The sequence below is a fragment of the Eurosta solidaginis genome, chromosome 1, assembly GCF_040869045.1.
Source record: "Eurosta solidaginis isolate ZX-2024a chromosome 1, ASM4086904v1, whole genome shotgun sequence".
In the NCBI taxonomy this organism is placed as follows: domain Eukaryota; kingdom Metazoa; phylum Arthropoda; class Insecta; order Diptera; family Tephritidae; genus Eurosta; species Eurosta solidaginis.
The window spans coordinates 390956710-390978290 of record NC_090319.1 but is presented as its reverse complement, the minus strand read 5'-3'; the positions used below and the strand labels follow the sequence as shown (position 1 = coordinate 390978290).

The 21581-nt window shown below is 41.9% G+C and overlaps 1 protein-coding gene across 1 annotated transcript in view; it reads right to left on the bottom strand.

The window, feature by feature from the left end:
• Nucleotides 1-2729: 2729 nt before the first annotated feature.
• LOC137245638 (cyclin-dependent kinase 20) overlaps nt 2730-21581 on the bottom strand; it is a 50678-nt gene continuing 31826 nt past the window's right edge. The window contains exons 5-6 of the mRNA XM_067776620.1: nt 3359-3482; nt 2730-2959 (exon numbers count right to left, since the gene is read on the bottom strand). Coding sequence (XP_067632721.1) covers nt 2933-2959; nt 3359-3482 — 151 coding nt within the window. The 3' untranslated portion in view covers nt 2730-2932. The remainder of the gene's footprint in view (nt 2960-3358; nt 3483-21581) is intronic.

Below are 21581 nucleotides of genomic sequence, written 5' to 3'. Positions count from 1 at the left end.
CACCACACCATCACATTAATGCATTGTCATCGGTCCTTGATACGTATGCAAAGTTTCAAATTAATCAGATTTCTAGAAACCGGTGAAAAATAAACTCAAAGATTCCGTTACATACAGGCCAAGCTAATAAAAGCGTGTTAAAAATGCACGAGCGCTTTCTGCCGACAATATATAATGCATTCTACGGTCGACAAAGATAGAAGATGGCCAACAGACACGCACATAAACATAAATTCAGCGCGTCAACAATTACCATCACCGCCAAAGAGGTTGAGGATGCCATCGGTCATGCTAAACCATCCAAAGCAGTGGGCCCAGACGACATAGCCATGCCGATGCTTAAAATCCTAGGGAAAGAGGGTTTCAAATATTTAGCACATGTCTTCAACCTGTCTCTTTCCACCTTTGTCATACTCGAAAAATGGAAAATGGCCAAGGTGGTCCCGCTACTAAAGCCTGGGAAACCAGCTAACATAAGAGAGTCATATCGTCCGATATCTCTCCTATCGCCAGTAGCCAAAAACTCCATAGCACCACCACCGCGCTAAATGCCATTAGCACCCAGATAAATTGCGGTTTAAATCAAAACCCCACCATAGAACAGTACGTTGCGCTAGAGCTATCAAAAGCTTTTGATACGGTGAACCATGGCACGTTACTGCAAGACCTGGAAGGGTCTACCCTTCTCCCATGTGCAATTTACAAATGAAACATCAAAACCAAGAAGAATTAAATAAGGGGTGCCACAGGGTGGTGTCCTATCCCCACCTTCGCCACCAGAAGGCGTTACTATCGTTTCCTACGCCGATGACTGCACAATAATGGCCACAGGCACAGGCTCACAGATCGATGGGCTTTGCAACAGAATAAACGGCTACCTCCCTGATCTCTCCAGTTTTTCCGCCTCGCGAAACCTGACATTATCACCGACTAAATCCTCCGCGACCTTATTTACAACGTGGACGTCCCAAATGTGGACCATTTTGAACATCCCGTCTATGGCACTACGCTACCGACTGTCCTACACCCCAAAATCTTGGGAGTGACGTTTGATCAGGATCTATATTTTGGTGAGCACGCAGCCGCAATTGTACCGAAAATCCAGAGCCGTAATAAAATCCTCAAATCCCTTGCTGGCAGTACTTGGGGAAAAGACAAAGAAACGCTCATTACCACATACAAAGCAATTGGCCAGCCGATTGCATGCTACGCGTCCCTTATATGGTCGCCAAGTCTAAAAATTACCCACTGGAAGAAGCTACAGGCCTGCCAAAATACTGCTCTCAGAACCGCCACGGGCTGTCTTCTTATGTCCCCAGAACACCATCTACATAATAAGGCGAGAATACTCCCCATCAGGGAGAGAAATGAGATGCTAACCAAACAGTTCCTGTTGAATACCCAGAAACCTGGGCATCCCAACAGACATATGATTGATGAGCCAACACCGCCTAGGGACTTAAGGAGTCATCTCCGTAAGCATTTTGAGGAAATATGGCACCTGAGAACTCAGAGGTATGAAGCAAAAACACACAAGCAGGTCCTTGGTGAACTCCACAAACAGGCGTCGGACCTTTATGCCAGGAATTGCCCGGTGAATCCAGTGCTCAAAGACAGTACCCAAAACTTGCGGAAGAGGAACGCATACTCCCCAGGGAAACGCGAGTCACTCTAGTTCAACTTCGTTCTGGATACTGTAACAGGTTAAACTCTTACCTATCCAGAATCAACCCCGACATACAAAATGTATGCCCCGCGTGCAATGTGTCCCCACATGACACCAACCATCTCTTTAATTGTAATGTGGAACCAACGCCTCTAACACCCCTTTCAGTATGGTCCACCCCTGTTGAAACAGAAAGTTTCCTTGGACTCCCGTTAGAGGATGTTGATGACAATTTGTGATCGGTCGCAACTATTAGGTGGGTCGAAGCACTGCTACAACAACAACAACAACAAACAGGACGACAAATGAGAACGAGGTTCAGAGAACGCATTAGAGATTACAACAAAAACATGGAATCTAAACATCATATCAAAGTCCAACTTCGCGAATCACATGGTCGAAAATGAATGTTCCCCAAACATCAATAAAACAGTCATCTGTCAGCGTACCATGCAGCCCCAAAAGTTTTATGTGACGGAGTTTTTATTGATACGTCTATTGCACAACGGCCGAAAATTTTTTGGCATAGATTCTAAAACATGGAGACATACTCATAGCCCTGAGTTAGATCACACTTAACTTGGTCACCCTACGAAACACTGGTGCAGGGCCAAATCACTGTAGTGCTTGACAGTACTATTTTTTTTTAGATCTATTTTATGCGTTTGTAATTCGCTTCGATTTTTATAGGCTCTTAGCTCCGCCAATTTTTTTAAGTAAAATAAAACTAACCAAAAGAAGACCTCCGAGTGAAATAACGGGCAGTGGTTTGGAAACATTTTCAAGTGCATTTCTACCATGAAAAGTGACTCAGCTGATTCATACATATGTACTTATTCCTCAGAGGATATCATTCGCAGTCAGCAGGAAACATGAAGGTCAGCTAATTTGTCGGAAAAATTGTATGAGTCCACCTTGATACATCTTTTTTTTTGTACCGTTGTCGTAAACTGACACCATTTTTGAACGTTTTGTTGGCAATTCAAAGTCAAAGTATTACCAATTATAAAATGTTTATTTACTTGTTTTTATTGTAGAAAGAAAGATATAGCATACCAATTTGACGATCTAGTTGACCCAGTTTGCGCGCATGCAGTTCAATTTGATCAAGTAGGCCTTAAAATATGTCTGCTTTGCATAAAAATTACATATTCAGCTTTTACATCGGTTTCATAAGTTCATTTCTCTAAATTTGTGACCAACCATGCCATAAATCGATTCAACACTTAACATTTTAATGGGCTAAAACTTGTTCTGTTGCATGCGTCATTGAAAATAATCGTGGTTTAGTGCCTGAAAATACAATAGGTGTAAGACCATTGGAAATATTTATGTTCGCGTTTTATATTTGTAAATTGTTTTGAACGCAAAGGTTAATTTAAATCCGACAAACAAGAACATAAAGAAAGATATAGCATACAAATTCAACCCCGACTTCGGTAAAAACTTTTTTATTGTTCTTCACGATTACCCCACCGCCTACATAGATATGTACATATATCGGACCGGAATTGAATTCCATAGTTAAATAGTTCGAAATTAACTTGGTTTAAAGTAGACATGTGCCGTGTATACGAAATCCGGCCTACCGGACCATTTTTCAGCAATTCGGTTATACGGCGAGAATCCGAATATTTAATGAAAAGTATTGAAATTATTTACATGTAACATGATGTAATCAGTTATACGTACCTCCGAAGCGGTTATCCGATTTTTAGGATTAAAAACAACCAAGCCTGATACTAAATTGATTCCATCAGATTGTGTGCAACTAGGTAAAAGATTATCCCAGTGAACTCCGACAGCGTTTGGAAAGCTTAAAAATAAAAGTTGGAAAATATACATATGTATGTATGTATGCATATTTCTTTCTCTTCTGACACATAAATACACTCGTTAGCTTAAACCTCGCTAAAAATAGGAGAGCTTAAGTACCAATAACAAGAAAGTTATGCAACTTTAAAATGCCAATCTGCATTCAGTAAATGTGAAACTGTTAATATGTTGGCTTGGTCATAGTCTAGAACAGCGCTCTACTGCTAATATGAGTCCAAAAATTTTGGGAGAGGTAGTCAAACGATTAGGCGGTTCGGCGGAGGAACAGTCAAACTTACGGTATATGCAGATGACGTTTCTGTCATCAAAAGCTGCAGATGCCTAACAACACTTAGCTCTCTGATGGATCAGGCACTTCGGGATGTGCATTCCTGGGCATCTGGAGGAGTCGGGTTAAACGCGAACGCGGAAAAACCCATTTAGTATTATTTAATAGGAAGTATAAGGTCCCTAATTGGACTAAGCCTAAGCTTCGAGGGGTAACCCTGCAAGAAAAATATAGCACAAAGTATCTAGGAGTTATACTTGATAGTAAGTTGTAGAAACTCCATGTGGAAAAGAGAGCCTCCGCGGCACTCTATTCATGCAAAAGGATGCTAGGATGCACGTCTGGCCTATCACCCAAACTCTCTCATTGGGTATTTACGGCAATTGTCAAACCCATACTTTATTATGGGGTTCTTGTTTGGTGGACAACCACACAAAAAGTACGTATACCAAAAAACTAAAGAGGGTATGCAGAGTATCAATGATTAGCATAACGGGAGCCTTAAAAACTACCCCGACAGGAGCTTTGTATGCCATTCTACACATCGCGCCTCCATACCTAACGGCTACAAACATCGCGTTAGCAACGGCAACAAGGCTAAGGGCTCGGGGCAGCTTGAGTGCAGGCCTTATGGCCACAGCAGTATAGCGCCATCTAATATCGGGCAACCGAAAGGTTGGTGTCGGGGTGCAGAAATGGTAGAACATGCTATACACGTGTATACGGATGGTTCCAAATTAATGGAAGGGGTTGGGTCTGCTGTTTACTGTGTCGACCCAGAAATAAGTAGATCCTACAGGCTGCCAGATTACTGCAGCGTTTTTCAAGCGGAATTTATAGCAGTAAAGAAAGCAGCAGAAATTCTAGAGGAAGCGTGCTTAAGCTGCAGTCGCGTCAATTTATATATTGATAGTCAGGATGCGATTAAGGCAATAACCTCACACAGTACTTCATCAAGAAGTGTTCTGGAATGCAAAGAGGCATTGGATAAACTTCGCTCAGGCCGGACCATACATCTTTACTGGGTTCCCGGTCACAAAGGGATAGAAGGTAACGAAAAGGCCGATGAGTTGGCAAAGGAGGGTGCAACACTCGCTGAGTCGACGTCCTAATCCGTTTGGGAGAAATCAAAAGGAGACAGGAGTTGCATATGATCCATCAAGCAGGAAAGGCGTGAACAAAAGCGCGGGGCTGCAAAATTTCTAAGATAATGTGCAATCCCTACGATATTAGACTCACAAAGTGGCTCATATCTCTGAAGAGAGAAGACTTAAGGCTCACGATGGGCATACTGACTGGGCACTGCCTTCTGGCGTCACATGCTTATAAGTTAGGCCTCGTCAGTAACAGAAAGTGTAGGAAGTGTGCGCTGCAGGAAGAAACGGTTGAGTACGTTCTGTGTTCATGTCCTGCGCTCGCCAGCGGACGCGTATTAGCAGTCGACCCCTGTTTTAGACTTTTATCGTTTGCTTCTCTTGTAAAATTTTAAATTGTTGGTTAATTACAAGGAAGGGACCATTTAGATTCTTTTTTTAATTTTCGTACATTGTACTAATGGCCACAATTATATTTTTTATATATGTAGATGCGTTCAACGCATTTTAATGCATGCCAGTGACATCGCCACATTCACGCAAGATGTTGCGTTTGTAAATATAGAGGAACTTCAGACTTGGCGATTGAAGTTTTTTCGCCTTGCCCATTCACATAGAAAATTTCACGAAGCACTGTTATAAATATACCCACTATACAAGAAAAATACTTGCTAACATATTTTGTCTCCTATTCATTTGTTAACATGCAGTTTTTAGTTGTTTGAAAAGTACCAACAAGAAGGAAAAATTATTCCACTTGCAAAGTGTGAAAGCACACTTAGTCAAAACAAATGTCGAATTCTTCCTCTTATGCTTTGCTTGCAATAAAAGTTGGAATCTACACATCATGCACAAGATTGCGTTAAACGCTTCTATATGAAAAACTACTTATGTGGCGGGGCTTTAACATACTGTTCGAATATTAGCAACACTAAGGGGTACTGCCATCACTAAGCCGATGCTAAGCAGTGACGTGAATGCACATCAAAAATTCAATCATAATGTCTACACATATGTACGTACACGCAGCAGAGAAGCAACGCACAAACACATGCAGATATCTCATCTGAGATATGCAATTATAATTGTAGAAGTGTCGCTCACAAACACACGCGCATATGAGAGCTATACATGTACATCTGTAGTTATAATTATAACAGATAACCAACTAGTAGATTCTAGAACAGAAGCGCCTAGAAGATGCAACGAGGAAATCAAAGAGAGGCCATTTTGCATTATTGAATAGTGGTGTTATTTATTCAACGGTTTAGTGATTCGAACTTAGCAGATGGTTGGAAATAAGAGGATTTGCTGTAAATTTGTTACAATACTGTGGCGAATATTAGCATTTCGACATCACTAAGCTGCTAGTAAGGCGAATCTATACCAGGTGGTGGCAAAGCGAATTCAACCAATTCGCCGTGTAGAAGAATGTCAAGTCAAAAGAAAATTTTAATTGATTTCGATTAACTGACATATGGAAAATAATATAGAAGAAGCAATCAGCTGTTGATATAAAAACACCTGATACTGAATTCGCTTGATGAAAAATAATCAAGAAGATGCAATCCGCTGTTGGAATAACAACAGCTGGTCAGAGAACGTATAAAAATAGAGAACAGCCAACCGAACGAATAGCGGGAAACAGTAAACCATCAAATCGCGAGTGTGTACTTCACCATTGGGGAAATGTGGCATGAAATTCGTCTATTCCAATGCTAGACACATATTATTTTGATATAATAAGCACAATTAAACTTTTTTTTACGTTTTCAATACCTTTTCTTGTGAAATTTTAACGAAAACACCGCGTTTTTTGCTAATCTTCAAGTAGGTAATGTGGTGAATTACCTACCGCCAGTTTGACAATTTTTCTTGCTGTCCGTCGTTGAATATTCTCTACAGATTTACGTCTCTGCACCTGGTACTAAATTCGCCTTGGTTGCTAGTAAATAAATGCAAAACAATATCAAGGCAAGCAGATATACATGTATGTGGCCAAAGTCAGTAAGAGATACATAAATGAAAATAAATAAGCAACTATTCGAGATGGCTGTTCGCAAAAAGTTTAGACCATGGCAGAAATAGGTGAACGAGGCAAACTGAGAGTATAAAAGCAGCGCAGTCCGGGCGATGGTCAATCAGTTTCCAATTAAAACGCTGTAATTGAAGGAGAGGTTTACGTCGATCACTTTATCGGCGGCGGTGGCGTAGGCTCTATTATATACCGGCGGCGATTTGATTTTTCTATTTAAAAAAATGGTATTTAGGAACGGTTTTGTTTATATATAAGAGAATCAACGTTTTTGCCATTTCGTAAAGATCCCGGGTTTTTTCACAAAATATCGCGGATCATTCAAATGATTTCAGTAGTAACTCCTTGCGGAGTAACTCCTTCCTTCGATCACTTACTCCAGGGAGGATTTTAGGGACTAGTATTACTGCGTCTGTGAAAAAAAAGAAAACCTAAAACGGTCAGTAGAAATCTCGACCACAACTCGCTACAATGCCTCCTGGCCCTCACACCATATGCCAGCACAGACGCTATAGTACTGCGACTTCAAACTCATGCCTTCGTCGATGTCACGTTCCTAGAAGCTCAAGGTATAGCTCCGAAGACTTCCTGACGGATGTTTTTGTGACGCTATGTGGCTGAGCTACACCAGAGAAACACCTTGGAGTGTTAGGGAGTAACTATTCGGCCACGGACGCCGACGTCGAAATCATAAGCTGTCTAAGAGCACATTATTGCGTAACTCATCCGTGAAAATCGTATAGTCCCTCGGGGCATCTGCATAATTTAAACTTTACAAGGACCCTGGATAAAGTTTTTAAAATGTAGACCAATATTGAATTTGAAAAAAAATCGGCACTATTTTCCGGTAACTTGCTTTTTTTTAACAACTTGAGGACAATTTGAAAACATGTTCGACTTGGGTCATTTTATAATGTCGGCATAAATTTCAGCACAGATATCATTTAAGATCTCTACACAACCAGAACAACCCAGTTTCATGAAGGTTTCAGTGGCCGACAGGATAAAATAGAGGCAGAGATGGATGCTTTTAAAGATCGGATCCAGGAATTACAATTGAACCGCCAAATTACTTCAACGTCTAATCCGAAGGTAAAAACTCCATCCTTTGACGGTTCTGCTTTTTCCAGTCGCAGCAGCCGAAATCTTACAGACGATTCCTGAAGGAGAGCTTGAAGCGTTGATGGCTGTTGTAGAACGACGTTACGGAAATGAACACAGGAAACAAATTTACCAAATAGAATTGCAAAACCGCTACCAAAAATCTAACGAGACTTTGCAGGAGTGTGCTTCAGACATTGAAAGATTGGCTCATCTTGCAAATGCGGACGCACCTGTGGAATAAACTGAGTTTTATAAATGGCATACGAGACGTCGAAACGAAACGAGCTACATATGCGAATCCAAAACTAACATTTGCTGAAACGGTATTCCATGCACTAACTCAGGAAACTGCCCCACTTTTGAGTAAGCCCGCATACAAAGCTCATCGCGTGGAAGTGGAAAGGCCAGACTGGGTAGACACAATTTTGGAAGCATTAAAAGGAACGCAGCAGAAAAATGATGGTGCCGTCAAATGCTTTAAGTGTGGAAAGCCTGGGCACATTGCACATTATTGCAGTACCAACCCTAGTAGTTCCAACAATATGGGTGGTCGTAAACGCAGAGCTGAAGGAGATGGTCAAGTCTCCAGGTCAACTCAATCATTAAACTAAAGTGAGTCGGCCTCAAGTGGCGACAGCTGGCTCCCGCAGTTAAATGCACCATAATCTCTGTCTCGCAAATTGGAAGAAGGTCGGTGGGCATGTGGATGGATAAGAACGGTTACTGACTGTAGATACGGGCGCATCTCGTTCCATCATTGGATCTAATTTTGTCACCAAGAAGATAAGACCCTTGCATGAAGCAAGACTGCGTACGGCTGCGGGCGTGGACACTCAAGTTCTGGGAGATATAACAGTTAAGTCGCAAAGGGTAACGCCACGATGCTAAACAATTTTATAGTGGCAGAGATTGTTGAAGAAATCATAGTTGGAGTGGACTTCTTAGTCGACCAAGGCATCAAAATTGACATGCACAGCCAGATAATAAGAACATGGATGTGTCACTAAATCTTGGCTACAATAAGGGGTACATCAATAAACGAGTCCTGGTGGAGGAGATTCAGCAAATACCACCAAAATCGGGGGCAGTAATCTTGGCAAAGATTGATGGAGATTATGAGACAAACAAATTGTGGGTAGCCGATGCAGCAAACAAAAACACTGGCTATGACTAAACAAGATGGACGTATTCAGGTGAGAGTACTCGATTAGTTCAAGTCACCACTCAAACAGACCAAAGCAACTATATTGGGACGATGCCAAGAGGCTGAAGTAGTAATTAATTGTGAACAGCTTCAGGAAAACATTTCCACTAGCAAGATTGATATTTCAGATGACATCACTGCATGAACGGGAGGGGTAGAGGAGGATTATCAGAGAAAGACAAGACAACTCCTGAAATACGCAAGCATATTTGACCAGGATGGTTCCAAACCAGGCCGAACCAACGTTGTTATTCATAAAATTAACAGTGGTGATGCGAGGCCAATCCGTCAAGCTCCTCGTAGTGTTCCACTGGCCAAGCGGGAAGAGTGACTGCGGCGTAATAGACCTATCAGCTAGTTCATGGAGCTCACCTGTAGTACTTGTGAAAAGAAAGGATTGAAAAATGAGATTTCGCGTGCACTAAGGGCATTATCGCATTGGAAAAGAACTTTGAAGGACATCTTAAGAACTTGGAGGAAGCTTTCCAGAGAATAGCTGGTGCTGGTCTGCAACTAAATCTCACATAGTGCTCACTATCTCAAAAGGGAGTAATACCGTTTTCATACAGAAACTTAATCGAATCACAATTATATTTAATGAAATAATTATGTTTCCCGTTTCATACAGGGCCTTTTGCTTCATTAAGGGAACATCTGTCAGCAGCCCCAAAAAATATTCCGTTTTTACAAAAAATAGTTAAAATGGAAAGCAGCAATTTTCTTCTTAACTATAAATACAATCAAAATAAAATGCGTGCGCAACTACACATAGATGCTGCACCTAACCAAATACATATGTGCCTATTTTCGAAAAAGCCATATTATCTTTTGCAGCAAATGCAGCGAATATTAAATTTTGAATTTTTTCGTGTTTTTCTATTTTTCGTAAATTATTGAAAATATTTTTGATTGTCATTTGTTACACTGACAATAAAATTCGAAGCACCAAGCAAAACCGACTGGATTTTTCACTCGATTAGGCATTCAATAAAGCAATAATGAGATAATTAAGAATTTGTATTTTGTATGGAAGATTGAGTTCAGGTAGGGCTTTAATGTAGAAAACTGGACTAATTATTTTATTAAGCTTCTGTGTGAAACTGGCATAAGTTATTTGGGCCATAAAGTACCTACGGTGGGCATTTGCACTGCGAACGGAAAGGTATTTAAGCGGGAGTCATTGGTGCCGTATGTCGTATCGCTGTAGTCGTATTCCTAACGTAATCAGCTGTTTATCGTTACGACGGTAAACCAAAAACCAATTGGTTGGCTACGATACGGTTACGACCTTAGCGGCACCAATAATCGATTGCATTGATTCCCATAAGGTTGGTCGAATCAGCTGTTATAAGGTTACCGATACGGTTACCGATAAAGCACCAATGCAATAAAATTATATGATGTAAAAGTAAATATGAGGCCAACACAAAAAGCTTCCCAATAAAACTTCAGCTGTGTTGATCGGAGTCTTATAGTCTAAGTCTTAGACTCTAAGAGCCCGTGACTGCCATACATTTGTCATTTTATAAAAGTTGAAATTTCGTCAGTGCATACTTCCAACTGAAGTAGGATCGTTGGTCTATTATAAAACTTGAGTCATGGTGGCTTTAACAAAATTTTGCAGAACAATATACCTTTCTTTCGCCATTTTATAAAGACTGATTTTCATATATGGTCTTCGTTACGATATAAAAAGCCTCTAGCATTATTGCCAGACACTTTCCATAGTGGCTTTGTCCAGTCAGACACTTTTTGTAATGCAAAACTTTACTTTTTCATAAAATGAAAGCTGAAAGTTTTTTTGGACTTTAGAAGGATGAAAGTGTCTGGCTAATTAAAGCTACTATGGAAAGTGTTTGGAAATGAGGCTAGTGGCTTCTTATATTGTGACGAAGACCATATATGAAAATCAGTCTTTATAAAATGACGAAAGAAAGGTGTATTTTTCTGCAAAATTTTTGCACGATATCTGTTAAAGTCACAATGACTCAAGTTTTATAACAGACCAACGATCCTGCTTCAGTTGGAAGTATGCACTGACGAAATTTCAACTTTTATAAAATGACAAAGGTCTGGCCGTCACGGGCACTTACTCTATTATACATTCCGACAGCGCAAATATCAAAGCCAATTGGAAAAATTTGAATTTGCAAAATTTGTTACCTTCAGCTGGAATCAAATAAGGATTGGAAACACAAATAGTGGCTGTGTGCTTGCCACTATAAATACAATCAAAATAAAATGCGTGCGCAACTACACATAGATGCTGCACCTAACCAAATACATATGTGCCTATTTTCGAAAAAGCCATATTATCTTTTGCAGCAAATGCAGCGAATATTAAATTTTGAATTTTTTCGTGTTTTTCTATTTTTCGTAAATTATTGAAAATATTTTTGATTGTCATTTGTTACACTGACAATAAAATTCGAAGCACCAAGCAAAACCGACTGGATTTTTCACTCGATTAGGCATTCAATAAAGCAATAATGAGATAATTAAGAATTTGTATTTTGTATGGAAGATTGAGTTCAGGTAGGGCTTTAATGTAGAAAACTGGACTAATTATTTTATTAAGCTTCTGTGTGAAACTGGCATAAGTTATTTGGGCCATAAAGTACCTACGGTGGGCATTTGCACTGCGAACGGAAAGGTATTTAAGCGGGAGTCATTGGTGCCGTATGTCGTATCGCTGTAGTCGTATTCCTAACGTAATCAGCTGTTTATCGTTACGACGGTAAACCAAAAACCAATTGGTTGGCTACGATACGGTTACGACCTTAGCGGCACCAATAATCGATTGCATTGATTCCCATAAGGTTGGTCGAATCAGCTGTTATAAGGTTACCGATACGGTTACCGATAAAGCACCAATGCAATAAAATTATATGATGTAAAAATAAATATGAGGCCAACACAAAAAGCTTCCCAATAAAACTTCAGCTGTGTTGATCGGAGTCTTATAGTCTAAGTCTTAGACTCTAAGAGCCCGTGACTGCCATACATTTGTCATTTTATAAAAGTTGAAATTTCGTCAGTGCATACTTCCAACTGAAGTAGGATCGTTGGTCTATTATAAAACTTGAGTCATGGTGGCTTTAACAAAATTTTGCAGAACAATATACCTTTCTTTCGCCATTTTATAAAGACTGATTTTCATATATGGTCTTCGTTACGATATAAAAAGCCTCTAGCATTATTGCCAGACACTTTCCATAGTGGCTTTGTCCAGTCAGACACTTTTTGTAATGCAAAACTTTACTTTTTCATAAAATGAAAGCTGAAAGTTTTTTTGGACTTTAGAAGGATGAAAGTGTCTGGCTAATTAAAGCTACTATGGAAAGTGTTTGGAAATGAGGCTAGTGGCTTCTTATATTGTGACGAAGACCATATATGAAAATCAGTCTTTATAAAATGACGAAAGAAAGGTGTATTTTTCTGCAAAATTTTTGCACGATATCTGTTAAAGTCACAATGACTCAAGTTTTATAACAGACCAACGATCCTGCTTCAGTTGGAAGTATGCACTGACGAAATTTCAACTTTTATAAAATGACAAAGGTCTGGCCGTCACGGGCACTTACTCTATTATACATTCCGACAGCGCAAATATCAAAGCCAATTGGAAAAATTTGAATTTGCAAAATTTGTTACCTTCAGCTGGAATCAAATAAGGATTGGAAACACAAATAGTGGCTGTGTGCTTGCCATTGGAAATTTAAATTTCTGATTTCAAAAACATTTAATTCTTTTTCTAAGTTCGCAAGTAGACAAATGAGCTATACAATGTTATTTGGTTTCATTAAGAGTGTAGCTGGAACCATTGCGAACTGCTCTACACGAATGAGATAATATTTTACTAAAAGTTCAAAATTTAGAAAAATTTTCGTAATGAAAAAATAGGGGTTTTGAGTAGCTTTTCAGAAGCTCGAAAATTCTTGAAAACGAGGAACTTAAGAACTATCGAAATTCTACTCACAACACCAATTTATTTTTAATTTTCTCCCTGTCAGGAACTCTAGAACTATTGAAAAGCATTTTTTTTTTAAATTTGACTTTCGGAAAAATGTGAATGTTGGCCGAAATTTTGCAGAACTCGTTTCTCCTTTTTAGGAACTCCAGAGCTATTGAAAAGCTACTCAAGGGTGGTTCGACTGCTAATACGCGTCAAAAAATATCGAGAGAGATGTCAAAAGACGCGTATTAATCTCGAAAACAATAATCCGAAGGCGGAAAAGAAAAATTTTAACTCGTTCAAAAGATATTAACGAAAAACCGAAAAAAGACCCGCGGGTACCTCCGAAACCGGGGGTGGGATCCATAGTATTTTTGCGCAGAACACCTTTCTGCGTTGGCGGCCCTCGGCCGCGCTTATAAAAAATAACCCTGGGCTACGCCATGCCAAGTCCGGGTGTGTGCTATAACCGTGGCTATCGCCACGGTGATGCACAATTTTTTTTGGGGGTACCACACAACAACAACCACATGAAAATCGCCAACTTCAATTGCAAATATCTCCGGACGCGTATTAGCAGTCGACCCCTCAACTAGGCTATTACCCACCTTTTTTATAATTTTAAAGTTTTTGTTTTTTAAATTTTCGACTTTTGGAAAAATGATAATATTGGGCTTAGAATTGCAAAACTTTTTTTTTCAAGAGCTCTAGTTTTTGTTTTTTTACTATATTGTGTATTCAACTTCGCAGATATGCATGATGTAGTAGTAATAGTAGAAGAGTATCAAATGCGTCACTTTAAACAATTTTTATAAAACACAGATGGACACTAAGCTGTAAATTAAATTTCTTTGAAATTGGAATACAAAGTCATTTTAGTTTTTAACTACAAGTATTAAATGTTTATAGATTAAAGGGGCAAGAGAAAACTTACTTCATAGATGTCGCATTTTGATTAAAATGTCTTCTGGACCTAATTAGTTTATATATCTACTAGCCTTTACCCGCGGCCCCGTCCGCAAGGAGAAATTTAAATATATGGGCTATTCGCGTTAGCCTGCTTATCAAGTAATCTGTTTAAAATTTTGTTTTCTGTCTAATGCATTTTATTTTTGTAATTGAGTAAAAAAAAAGAACTAAATGAGCTGATAACCTGATAGGATCCCAAATGATCCCGAAATTATCCAGAAAAACCTATGAAATGACCCCCACGCTATCGCGGACGGATCCCGAAAACCATCCAGAAATGCCCCGGAAGGGTCTCTAAAAGTTCCCGGAATAGTTCCAAAAAACCCGAAATTACAACGACACCATTCTAGACGTATCCAGAGAACCACACAGAAATGATCCCTGAAGGTGTTCCAAAATGATACCGAAAAGGTTCCGAAATGACCCTGACGGGCTCCCGGGCGGATCTCAAAAACCATCCAGAAAATATCCAGGAAAGGTCCCTAAATTATCCCGACATACTCCAGAAAAAGTTCCGAAATGGCTCCGAGGGGATCCACGATGGATCGCGAAAACCATACAGAAATGATTCCGGAAGGATTCCAAAATGATCCCGAAATAGTCCGGAATTGACCCAGATGGGATCCCGCACAGATCCAGAAATGATCCCGGACGGGTGCAAAAACTATCCCGGAAAAGTAACAAAAAATCCCGAAATGGCTCCTACGGCATCCCGGACGGATCCAGAAATGATCTCGGAAGGGTCCCCAAATGATCCCAAAATGGTCCCGAAATGACCCTGATGGATCCGGCAAACCATCAAGAAATTATGCCGAAAGGGTCCCAAAACGATCCCGAAATAATACAGAAAAAGTCACGAAACGACCCCTAGAGGATCCCCAAATGATCCCGTATTAGCCCCGAAAAGGTCCCGAAATAACCCCGACGGGATCCCGGACAAATCCCGAAAACCATCCAGAAATGATGCCGGAAGGAATCCCAAATGATTCCGTAAAATTCCCGCATTGATTCCGACGGGATCCCGAACGGATACCGAAAATCATCCAGAAGTGATGCCGCAAAGGTCCTCAAATGATCACCTAATAGTCCCGAAATGACCCTTAAGGGGTCATGGACGGATCCCATAAACCATCCAGAAATGATCCCGATATATTCCCGAAGAAGTCCCGAAATGACCCTGACGGGATCTCGAACGCACCCCTAAATGACCCTGACGGGATGACCGGGATGACCGGACAGATCCCGAAATCCATCAAGAAATGATCTTGGGAGGGACCCCAAATGATCCCGAAAAAGTCCCGCAATGATTACGAGGGGATCCTGATCGAATACCGATAACCATCCAGAAGTGATGCCGGAAAGGTCCTCAAATGATCACCTAACACCAAAATGACCCTGACGGCATCCCGGACTGAACCCAAAATCCATCCAGAAATGATCTTGGGAAGGTCCCAAAATTATCCCGAAATAGTCTCGGAAAAGTTCAGAAATTACCCTGACGGGTTCCCGGACGAATCCTGAAAGCCATCTCTAAATGATCCCGAAAAAGTCCCGAATTGACCCTGACTGGACCCCGAAAGGATCCCGAAAACTATCCAGAAATGATGCCGGAAATGTCCTCAAATGAACACCTAATAGTTCCGAAAAGACCCTGACGGGATCCCGAACGGATCCCGACAACTATCTAGAAATGATGCCGAAAGGGCCCGCAAATAATTCCGTATTAGTCGAGAAAAAGTCCCGAAATGAACCCGACGGAATGCCGGACGAATCCCAAAAACCAGCCAGAAATGATGCCGGAAGGGACACCAAATGATCCCGAAAAAGCCCCGCAATAATTCCGACGGGATCCTGAGCGGATACCGAAAACCATCCAGAAGTGATGCCGAAAAAGTCCTCAAATGATCACCTAATAGTCCCAAAATGACCCTGACGGCATCCCGGACAGATCCCGAAATCCATCCAGAAATGATCTTGGGAGGGTCCCAAAATTATCCCGAAATAGTCTGGGAAAAGTCCAGAAATTACCCTGACGGATACCGGACGAATCCTGAAAACCAATCTTAAATGATGCCGAAAAAGTCCCGAAATGACCCTGATGGGACCCGGAAAGGATCCCGAAAACTAACCAGAAATGATGCCGGAAAGGTCCTCAAATGATCTCCCAATAGTTCCGAATAGACCCTGACGGGATCCCAAACGGATCCCGACAACTATCCAGAAATGATACCGAAAGGGCCCGCAAATGATCCCGTATTAGTCGAGAAAAAGTCCCGAAATGACCCCGACGGGATGCCGGACGAATCCCAAAAACCATCCAGAAATGATTTTGGAAGGGACCCCAATGATCCCGAAAAAGTCCCGCAATTATTCCGACGGGAATCTGAACGGATACCGAAAACCATCCAGAAGTGATGCCGGAACGGTCCTCAAATGTTCACCTAATAGTCCCAAAATGACCCTGAGGGCATCCCGGACAAATCCCGAAATCCATCCAGAAATGATCTTGGGAAGGTCCCAAAATGATCCCGACGGGTTCCCGGACGAATCCTGAAAGCCATCCTTAAATGATCCCGAAAAAGCCCCGAAATGACCCTGACGGGATCCCGAAAGGATTCCAAAAACTATCCAGAAATGATGCCGGAAAGGTCCTCAAATGATCCCCTAATAGTTCCGAAATGACCGTGACGGGATCCCGAACGGATCCCGACAACTATCCAGAAATTATGCCGAAAGGGTCCGCAAATGATCCCGTATTAGTCGAGAAAAAGTCCCGAAATGACCCCGACGGGATCCCGGATGAATCCCAAAAACCATCCAGAAATGATGCCGGTAGGTATCCCAAATGATCCCGAAATAATCCCGAAATGACCTCGTCGGCATCCCGGATGGATACCGTAAATTATCCAGAAATGATGCCGGAAAGGTCCACAAATGATCCCCTAATAGTCCCGAAATTACCCTGATGGGATCCCGGACGGATCCCGAAAACCATCCAGAAATGATGCCGGAAGAGCCCCCAAATGATCCCGAAAAAGTCCCCAAATGACCCCGACGATATCCCGGACGGATCCCAAAAACCATCCAGAAATGATGCCGGAAGAGCCCCCAAATGATCCCGAAAAAGTCCCCAAATGACCCCGACGAGATCCCGCACGGATCCCGAAAACCATCCAGAAATGATGCCGGAAGAGCCCCAAATGATCCCGAAAAAGTCCCCAAATGACCCCGACATACTCCAGAAAAGGTTCCGAAATGGCTCCGAGGGAATCAACGACGGATCGCGAAAACCATACAGAAATGATTCCGGAAGGATCCCAAAATGATCCCGAAATAGTCCGGAAATGACCCAGATGGGATCCCGCACAGATCCAGAAATGATCCCGGAAGGGTCCAAAAACTATCCCGGAAAAGTAACAAAAAATCCCGAAATGGCTCCTACGGCATCCCGGACGGATCCAGAAATGATCTCGGAAGGGTCCCCAAATGATCCCAAAATGGTCCCGAAATGACCCTGATGGATCCGGCAAACCATCAAGAAATTAAGCCGGAAGGGTCCCCAAATGATCCCGAAATAAAACAGAAAAAGTCATGAAACGACCCCTAGAGGATCCCCAAATGATCCCGTATTAGCCCAAAAAAGTCCCAAAATGACCCTGACGGGATCCCGAAAGGATTCCGAAAACAATACAGAAATGATGCCGGAAAGGTCCTCAAATGATCCCCTAATAGTCCCGAAATGACCGTGACGGGATCCCGACAACTATCCAGAAATGATGCCGAAAGGGTCCGCAAATGATCCCGTATTAGTCGAAAAAAAGTCCCGAAAGGACCACGACGGGATCCCGGACGAATCCCAAAAACCATCCAGAAATGATGCCGGTAGGAATCCCAAATGATCCCGAAATAGTCCCGAAATGACCTCGTCGGCATCCCGAACGGATCCCGAAAATTATCCAGAAATGATGCCGGAAAGGTTCCCAAATGATCCCCTAATAGTCCCGAAATTACCCTAATGGGATCCCGGACGGATCCCGAAAACCATCCAGAAATGATGCCGAAAGGGTTCCCCAATGATCCCGTATTAGTCGCGAAAAAGTCCCGAAATGACCCCGACGTGATCCCGGACGGATCCCGAAAACCATCCAGAAATGATGCCGAAAGGGTTCCCAAATGATCCCGTATTAGTCGCGAAAAAGTCCCGAAATGACCCCGACGGGATCCCGGACGGATCCCGAAAACCATCCAGAAATGATGCCGGATGAGCCCCAAAATGATCCCGAAAAAGTCCCCAAATGACCCCGACGAGATCCCGGACGGATCCCGAAAACCATCCAGAAATGATGCCGGAAGAGCCCCCAAATGATCCCGAAAAAGTCCCCAAATGACCCCGACGATATCCCGGACGGATCCCGAAAACCATCCAGAAATGATGTCGGAAGAGCCCTCAAATGATCCCGAAAAAGTCCCCATATGACCCCGACGAGATCCCGCACGGATCCCGAAAACCATCCAGAAATGATGCCGGAAGGGTCCCCAAATGATCGCGAAATAGTCCCGAAATGATTCCGGAATAGTCCCGAAAATGTTCCAAAATAACCCCGACGGGATCCCGGACGGATCCCGTAAACTATACAGAAATGATCCCGGAAGGGTCCCAAAATGATCCCGAAATAGTCCCGAAAAAGTCCCGAAATTACCCCGGCGTAATCCCGGACCGATCCCGAAAACCATCCAGAAATGATCCCGGAAGGGTCTCGATATGACCCTTACGGGATTACAAATAAGGTGAAGCTAATTATAAAACCATGTTAATAAGGCAGCAGGCGCATTGGAGCGAATAAAAATTTAGATAGAAACATACAGGTAAAGCTAATAAATAAAAAAAAAATAAATGTAAGGCGCGATAACCTCCGAAGAGATCTAAGGCCGAGCTTCTCTTCCAATTTGCGTCGTGCTCCTCTTGATTTTTCTCTACAAATTGGCCGGACGGGACCTACATGTTTTATGCCGACTCCGAACGGCATCTGCAAGGCAGATGAGTTTTCACTGAGAGCTTTTCATGGCAGAAATACAATCGGAGCGCTTGCCAGACACTGCCGAGGGGCGACCCCGCTTAGAAAAATTTTCTTCTAATTGAAAAATCTTATTTCTAAAATTTTGATGTTGCTTTGCCCGGGAGTTGAACCCAGGGCATACGGTGTGATAGGCGGAGCACGCTACCATCACACCACGGTGGCCGCCAGCTAATAAAAGCGTGCTAATAAAAACAATTGATGGAGGGCGGATGGCGGGAGTAGAGGAGAGGACCACTGATCGTTCCTCCAAAATTGTCTAGATCTCGTTCTGTATGTACCAGATACCAAAAACTATTGATTTAGGAGAAAATTTAGATTGAGTTATAACAATTTATGGATTTTACACCAGAGGGGGAGATAAAGGGGGGGGCGGTCGGAGGGTGTCACTGCTTACTTTGTAAGCCCTCGACTTATTTGACCCCTTGAGTCTGTGATATTGGTGAAGGCCAGTATACGTAAAGTTATAATGTGTAAAAATTATGAAAAATAATTTCTCGAAGGGTGGGGGGACCCCCACCCCTCTTTCAATGTTCAAAAAAAATTTCGCTAGTAGACTACTGTCTGTGTCCCAAATTTCATCAAAATCCGTGTAGCCATTCTGGCGTGATTCAGTCGCAAAGACGAAAAAATATAATAATTAAATTATAACTGTTCCTAGGGGGCGGGGACCACGCCCCTTTTAAAAAATATATAGCTAGTAGATCCTTCTAGACTATTGGCTATATGTGTGCAAAATTTCATCCAAATCGGTCCAGCCGTTCTTGCGTTATTGAGTCACAAAGACAAACGTCTGGACAAACATCCAAACATCCAAACATCCAAACATCCAAACATCTTAACATCCAAACTTTCCCATTTATAATATATACTAGCCTTTACCCGCGGCCCCGTCCGCAAGGAGAAAATAAAATATATGTGCTATTCACGTTAGCCTGTTTATCAAGTTGTCTGTTTAAAAATTTTTTCTGTCAATGTATTTTATTTTTTAATACAGTAAAAAAAAAGAACTAACTGAGCTGATGGGCACGCCTACATGAATAGTACAATACACTTTTTTCGAATTAAAAAAAATACATTTTGTTTCTAAGTTAAATTAATTGATATGACAGGGGTGAAAGAATTACTACTCATAGAACAAAGGAGTGAAACTACAATTAGCTAAAACCAAAAAGAAGTTTTTAAATAAAAGCAGTGTTGCTTTTTCGGGTATTTAGTTGGTTAAAATATTACAAAAATTTTAATTATAGTTGTAATAGTTCGTTACAGGATTCATTTAAAAATAGAACGAAAAAGCTGTGATATATTAAAGATAAAACATACCGAATTTTAATTACGAATAATTTGCCGTAAATCCACGGCCATGTGTGCTGAATTACCAGTTTCGAAGGACCTAAAATGATCCCGGAAGTGTCCCTAAATGACACCAAATAGTCACGAAATGATGCCGACGGGATCCTGGACAAATCTCGAAAACTATCCAGAAATGATGCCGGAAGGGTCCCAAAATAATCCCGAAGTAGTCACGAAAAGTCCCGAAATTACCCTGACGGGATCCCGGACGGATCCCGAAAACCATCCAGATTTGATTCCTGAACGGTCCGCAAATGATGCCGATATAGTCCGAAAAAGTCCCGAAAAAACTCTGACGGGATCCCGGACAAATCCCGAAAATCGCCCAGAAATTATCCCGGAGGAGTCCTAAAATGATTCCGAAATAGTAGTCACGAAAAAGGCCCGAAATGACCCTGACGGGATCCCGAAAACCATCCAGAAATGACTCTGGAGGGATCCCCAAATGATCCCGGAAAAGTCCACAAACCATCCAGAATTGATCTCTGAAGGTTCCGCAAATGATCCCGAAATAGTCCCGAAAAGGCGCGAAATAACCCTGACGGGATCCCGGACGGATCCCGAAAACCACCCAGAAATGATCTTTAAGGGCAACTGACCCCGAAATAGTCGTGAAAGTCCCGAAATTACCCCGACGGGATCCCGAAAACCATCCAGAAATTATCCCTGAAGGATCCCCAAATGATCCAAGAACAGTCTCGAAATTCCCTGACATTTTCCCGAAAAAGTAAAAAAATAAACCCGACGGGATCTCGGACGGATCCCGAAAACGATCCAGAAATGATGCCGGAAGGGACCCCAAATGATCCCGAAAAATTCCCCCGATGGGATCCCGGACGGATCCCGGATCATCCAGAAATGATGCCGGTTGGTACCCCAAAATGATCCCGAAATAGGCCAGAAATGACCCCGTCGGGATCCCGGACGGATCCCCAAAAGTATACAGAAATGATGCTGGAAGGTGAAATGATCCCCTTAAAGAAAGATGAAAAATGAAATGATCCCCTTATAGTTCCGAAATT